At 42.0% G+C, this 7,102-nt stretch overlaps 1 protein-coding gene across 1 annotated transcript in view; it reads right to left on the reverse strand.

Annotated features, from left to right (window-relative positions):
- The window catches only part of fgfr4 (fibroblast growth factor receptor 4), a 22,524-nt gene extending 16,251 nt beyond the window's left edge, over positions 1-6,273 (reverse strand). The window contains exons 1-2 of the mRNA XM_014030242.1: positions 5,727-6,273; positions 3,375-3,587 (exon numbers count right to left, since the gene is read on the reverse strand). Of these exons, the coding sequence (XP_013885696.1) occupies positions 3,375-3,459 (85 nt within the window). The 5' untranslated portion in view covers positions 3,460-3,587; positions 5,727-6,273. The remainder of the gene's footprint in view (positions 1-3,374; positions 3,588-5,726) is intronic.
- Positions 6,274-7,102: the final 829 nt, after the last annotated feature.

A 7,102-nucleotide genomic window follows, 5' to 3' on the forward strand; every position in this document is an offset into this window, starting at 1 on the left:
ATCTTACACATTCTGAAAACAAGATGATTATTCTTACACAATCAGTTCTTGTTTAGTAAATCAGTCTGAAAACAAGATCAAAAAGACTTTTTGGCTGATATAAGGTTTTAAAACTTGGTTTGGTGGACAGTTTTTGCAGTGAGAAAACTTTAAAAACCAAAACATTTTGATTTTTGTTAACCTGTTTGAGACATATTTTGTTTCTACCTGTGTTCTTGTATTCTCACGCCTGGCTTAATCCTCGACTCAGGTTTGCTGTGGCAAGAATTTGTTGTACATACTTTTTAAAAAYCATCATAATTAAAGGCTGAGGGGGAAAATCTCAAGATCCAACATGGCCGCCCTGCTACCTACAAATATTTATTTTCCACTTTTTGTATCTCATTATCTCAATAACTGAACATGTTGCTGCAGTGTTTGGACATWTTAAATGCAGCTCAGTTCTGTGTGATTAGTCCCAGAAACTCCTGTTAGAAGCTGTTCTGAATATAGTGGGACTCTCCTGGTTCTTCCTTCATGGAGCAAATCATGATTCAAGAAAGTCAAGTTTTGGATGGTATCAAGAACTACACAATCAGCACGATCAACCTGGGGTTGCATTTCCTCTTGCGTCCATGTCCTGTGAGGTCGGCTACAGTTCTATATACTTTGAAATTTTTAATAATCTCGTCAGCTATTCTCAAAGGAACACATTTTTTTTCAGATTAGTTTTTTCTGCTCCAACCATAAAACTCAGCGGCTGTTGGTTTGCTTTAGAACACATCTGTGACACCAGCTTCAGTCAAACATTTAGTTTAAAACATATAAAATTAAGATTAATGATCTTTGTCCTGTCTATTTTAGCACATTTTGTAAATTTCTTTGAACAGTTTTCTTCAGTCTTTTGTATGCTATGTTAGATATTTGTTTCATCGAACTGAAACAAAATTTTCTGCGACTGTAATCAATCATTACATCCTGATTGTTCTCAGTTTATCTAAAAACGGGCACCACGTTCCCAAWCAACCAGCGAGATTTAACCCAGTTCTAATGGTGTCACCAGCAGCATGGTGCCGTCCGTCCACCAGGTCATTTCTATATTCTGGAACATGAGTGCTCCCCAGCCGGGCCGGACCTCGCTCACTGCTCGCTCACTGCTCGCTCACTGCTCGCTCACTGCTCGCTCACTGTTCGCTCACTGCTCGCTCACTCAGGTCCAGCAATTTTCCAGGGTCATTTTCTGTTTGATTGCTTCCTGTGAGCACTAAGTGAAAAGGCAATCTGTTCCCTTGTTGGAGTGAAGTGCTGCCTTTCTTTTTGTTTAATCACTCAGAGTGSATGCAGGTAATGCTTTCAGGAAAAAATACACACTTACAGATGGTCAAACGGAGGAAAAAAGACATTAAAGGACTGTTTTAATGAAGACAAATCTGATCTGTTTAGACAGAATCTGAAGAATTAAGAGAATAAGATTACCACAACAAGCCATGTGTTTTTAAAGCAGCAGAACACAGATGAACCAATCCAACTGTGCTAATGAACTTGCAATGCCCCCGAGTTGAACTTGCGACGAAGTGTGAATTATCACCCAGAGGCGAGAGGGCAAACAACACAAAACAAAACACAAAGAAAGCGCTCGGCTGCAGAGAGCCGACGAGGCGAGCGGCCGGCCGGGCTGGCAGCCCTTCAGACGGCCCGACACAGTGTTCCCTGTCCATCAGGTCGCTTCAGACGGAACACTTTCTAATTTATAACTTCATATAAAAACCAGCCTGTGAGCTCCACACATCAGATGAAGTTGTGTAACTGTGGAGGTTTGGGTTYGGATGTGTTTCTGTAAAACCACATGAAGAATCCAGCCTGAGACCAAAGCGCAACAAACATTTTCTTTTCTTTCTTTCTATGGAAAATATTGCCAAGAACTCAAGCTGCAGTTATTGTCCTGCTTTGCCGGGATGAGAACTAAAAAGCAGTTTTTTATAGACGAACCGTCTTTGTAGTTTGTGGCCTTTGTAATTTAAGACMTGCGGGGAAAGAAATACCATATTCTGAAGAAAGTTCAAATGAAAAAGTGTCAGCAGCAAAACAGTTTCATTTACATTTAGCTTCTTGAGATTTGGATTCGTGTTTGTGTGTAACATTCCCATGAACTCTTATTTCATGTACATCTATAACTGATTAACTATACAAGATGGTGCACCGGCTTCGGATGTTATCATCCATGAAATGGTCGTTATTAGGCGTTATCAGTCCCCTAGAATGGCATCAGATTGTCAGCTGGTTAATATGAGGCATAAAAAACTAGTTAATATGAGGCTTAAAGCCACYAAGGTTAACTTTAGAGCAAATGACATGGTTAGCGCTAAAGACCCCGCCCTCCAACGGTTATATATTGTGATCTTCCAATAGGGCAATGGGTAGAGTGGCAGATCAGGGCTCGAGACCGACACGGACACAAACAATTTATTTCAATATCTTTTGGTTATTTACACATTCATTGTTGTTGATATATTAACCCACTAGGGAACACTGTCGGGACAGCCTGAAGCCTAGAAGGCACAGTAGGGACCCTCTGAAGCCATTGTATGGGACTGATAATGTCCATTTCATGGACTGATAACATCACAATCCCCTGGATGGTTGCCATCTGACATCTTGAAAAAAAAAAACAGCTCAAGCACTTAATTTAACCAACGCTGAGCTGAAATTTGGCATTTAGCWGAAACTCAACTCAAAACTTTGACCTGAACTGTTGGAGCCATCCACAGCATGAAACAATCTCAATTTAAAAGTCTTGCATTAAAGGCAGCGGGTGATTATGCATTCCTTTTAACTCTTTTGGTTGTTTGAAATACTCTCTACAGGCTGAGAGTTGCAGGARAAAGTCCTGTTAGGAACATGAGCAAAGCATGAAACCTTAAACTTGAACTAAGAACCAAAACATGAATGTTTTCTGCCTGAATTTGAGCTTTAATAGTTCAGTAATGAGAGCTGGGTTTGTTTGTGTTTTCTGCTCTCATTGAGTCTTTGAAAACTCGACACTGATTGTGTCAGCAGAATGTGCTGATTGAGTTTTTTTTTTTTTTTTTTTGGTCTTCTTATTGCCGGGGCATCTTATATGAAAAACCTCCTCATCCTCTCCAGCTGGCACACATCCAGGCAGATTTACACTTCCGAGCCCGGGGGCCTCGGGTGGATCAGGTAGCACAGTTTACAGCAGCAACGCTCAGAGTACACTTTCTCTTTTTTTTAAACTGTCTTAGTTTTTGCTGTCACCCTGAATTCCTCTGGGCTCGTGAAACATGGTTTTCCCAAGATCAGATAGCGAGCAGCAGAAAGATTAGAGCAATGTTTCACAACTTCAAGCATCTTTTACAAAATAAAAGCACTCCCACCTTTAGTCCTGGTCCCGTCGGCTCTGACTGCGACTCTGTCCACCACACTGAGCAGCAGGATGCAGAACACGCAGACCCTCAGCATCTTCTGGATGTGATGAGTGTCTTTACGGTTTGAAAGGTTGTAGAAGCTGGAAGCCTGGAGGGGGCCTCACACTCCGGCCCCTGGCATTGGCAACCTCAGGGAACTCACAAAGTCTGGAAATCTGGATGCTGGGGGTGGCGACAAAACGAGGACAGAAAATTCTTGATCAGAAAACACACTTTTAAAAACCAGATGGTAAAATAAAATAAAATAAAAAACACAATTGTGCCGCCAATCAGCTCCAGAGAGTCTGTTTGGACTGTGAGCAGCTTCAGCAGATGTCCCGCTCTAACTGTCCCACATTGTCCAGGCTCTCCTGTGTGGTGAAGAAGGAGCAGGGCTGTTACAGGCTGCTGTTTGTCAATGCAAAGCGCTCAGCCCGGCCCGCCATAATGGACCCTCACTAAGAAAAACACTTGAAACCTGCCAGGAAGCTGCAGACTCAGGTGGCAGAACAGTGAAGCAGATGATGCGAGGGGGTGCACTGAAAAGTCTCATCTGTTCAGCTCAAATCAATTTTARTGAAATGTTTAAAACATTTAAACACATTTAGCTTCGCTTGGAGTAATGCATATCGCCCGCTGCTTTTCTGTTTAATTGACAGGCCATCTTTTATGTTGGCTGGAGCTGCCAACTTGAATTGGATYGACTCTAAAATTTAATCAGATGTAAGCATCTTATGTATGATTCATTTCTGAAAGTTTCATTAAAATCATTCAACTGGTTCACAAGMCATATTGCTAACAGCCAAACGGGGATTGAATCCAAAGAGTTATTGCTAAAATTATAAACAAACATCTTACATAACGTGTAAAACTCAGGGTATATGATGTGAAGTTCTCTCAGCTACATCAACACCAAATTTTACCACCAAAATTGTCCAACTGACTGATTTACAGCCAGTTTTGTGTTTATTAAAATCAGGTGGCTGCAGTGGCYATTTTGAAAGRTGTAGTCTCCAAAAGTYAATCAGTTATAGAGGTATATCCAATTATTATTTCCTGAAAGTTTCAATAAAATCAATCGAGTGGTTAATGAGATATTTTGCTAACAGACAGACACAACTGACAGTAATGGTTAAAGCTAAAGTTTTGAGCACAAGTCTCGCCCTCAGAGAATGGGTTGGGGCTCAGCATCAGCTACTACCACGCCAGCTTTTAGCTCAAAACCTACTAAATTAACCGAGCGGCAGCCACTTTTGTGTTTTACAAGTTTGACCGCTTTTTGGGACCAACTTGAATCGTGTTGATTCCAAAAGTTAATCAGCTGTAGACGTTCATCCAGTGAGCTTTTCCTGAAAGTTTCATTGAACACAGTGCAGTGATTTGTGAGATATTATGCTAACAGACAAACSGGTAAATAATAAAATTATGGACACTCAAACAAACAGCTTGAACTGTTTGAAATTGTTAAAACTCGTATTTTATCAACACAGATTATCTGTCACTTTGAAGGAAATGACTTAAATTATATTTTTAAACTTGAAACTTTCCAGCTTCAGCTGTTAGAATTTAAGATCTTTAGCTCCAAAACTAAACATTAATGTTCAGGTCTGATGTCAGATTTAAGTTTGAACAAGAMTAAAGCTCTGAAGCAGTGGGATAATAAAAATAAAAAGAGGAGTTTGTGTGTGGCACGCTGCGCCAGAGCCCGGCGCGCGCACAAGGCTCGTGAATGAAACTTATTCTTCTTCARTTAGTGGCTGGAAAACTTCTCTCCCCCTCCTGTCCCCTCCGGAGCCAGAAACACTTCCAGCTCATCCTGGCTGTCTGAAGAGAGGGGCGTCGCTGCGCCTCTCTGCCACCTAACTCCCCCCCAGCGACACAAAGCGCGTCCCGCTGGTTCTGATGGAGCTGCCAAAACAACACACCGGTTCGGTTCTGTTCGCATCACATCATGTGCCAGCGCGTGGCAGCCTGATCAATAACTTCWATCAGAAAAGTGGAAATAACTCCTCATATCGGCTTAAATGGTGAATAAATGTTTAATTTTCCACCTTTTTTTATGATGTTTTATTTTCTGAGACAAAGTTCAAACTCCGCTGCAGGATCTGCTGACCTGGTTACTTCTGGATTGCAAAACTCGCTGATTTAAAGCGCTAAAATCAAGTTTAAATCAGTTTATTCCACTGGTTTTAGCGCACACAGTGAAAAGAGTGGATTTATATTAAAAATGTGCGTAAAATCTGAGTTTGTGCGACTGAAGCCTGCAGGACAGGAAATGAATGAAAGTCTCCAGTTTGTCCCGTGTTTTCTGTTTTCACCCACCTTCTCTCCTCGCAGGAGTTAAAAATAAAATAAAATAAAATCAGTCCTGGTCCCGGTCACWCTGAACAAATATTGGAGGATTCATCACAGAGTCTGTGCGGACGCGTGCAGCTCCGTGAAACGGTTAGAGATCCGTGAGAAGCTGCCTCCCGGAACATGAGCGACAGCTGCTGGGAGCTGCGATCCCCGGGGGGGCCGAGGGCAAAGAAATCCACAAAAGGAGAATTAAACGAGCCTCAGATTTAAAACAAAATGTTGTTTACAAATGATTTCACTTTAAGTTACAGATGAATCAGACGTTTTAAAAAAAAAAAGGCTGGTTTGAAAACGTGCCCGGTGAATCCGAGTCCCTGCGTCTTTACGCAGCGCGCTGCTGGACCCCTCTGCTCCGCCTGGGTGAGGCTCAGATCTGAGTCTGCTGCTGGATCCTGGAGCTCTGCCTCTTCAAGTCCAGCTTCCTTCAGCAGCACAGAAAGAAAAAAAAAAAAAGACGAGCGACTGCGTCCTGAGCGCGATCAGACCTCCTCCAGCCCCGCGCCGCTCCGGACTGCAGCCACAACAACAATGGTCCGAGGGAGGAGGGGGGAGGAGGAGGAGGAGGAGGAGTGCAACCCCCCTCACACACACACACACCACTCCTCCACATGGAGACCCCCCTCCACCCCCATCCCAACCTTCCCGAAGCTGCTCAGCAGCCAGGATCACCTCTGAATTAGTTTATCGTGACGTCACAGCATTCACTGCGCTTTAATCGCTGTGCAGGCCACGCCTACAATTAAGCGCGTGCAAATTGTTTCCTGTTTTAATTAGATGAGAGAAAAAGACCAATAATCCTGTTAGCTGCAGTGGAATCAACACAAATCCTGTTGATAGCAGCTCAACGCTGCGTCTTTACGCCTGCTTTGGTTTTTAGTTGAATAATCTGACGTTATGGTCAAATGATGAAGAAACAGCAGATAAAATAAAGGGATTACATTCTGATTAACTTTTCCTTTGCTTCTAAACTCAGTTTAATCTTTTGACAAACATCTGAGTGTTCATTAACTAAAACTACAAATCAAAGCTTGATGTATTTGATGTTTTGGTTGCAGAAATTTGACCAAATTTGAGCTTGTTTACGAATAAAAGCAATAGGAAAAATAATAATAACAGTTATTGTTATATCTTGTAGTCTATTTATGATTTGTGTTTTTGCAGTGCTGATGGTTTAAGGCAGTGTTTCTCAAAGTCAGGGTCGGGACCCAAAGTGGGGTCCTGAAACATCAAGGTGGGGTCCTGAAAAGATTTTCTCAGTTAATTTTGCCTTATTTGTTACAAATGAGTGAGGTTAGTGTATTTAAAATGGATAAATGTAGTATAAAAATATTGTTACTATG

Source organism: Austrofundulus limnaeus, unplaced genomic scaffold (assembly GCF_001266775.1).
Source record: "Austrofundulus limnaeus strain Quisiro unplaced genomic scaffold, Austrofundulus_limnaeus-1.0 Scaffold1022, whole genome shotgun sequence".
In the NCBI taxonomy this organism is placed as follows: Eukaryota; Metazoa; Chordata; class Actinopteri; order Cyprinodontiformes; family Rivulidae; genus Austrofundulus; species Austrofundulus limnaeus.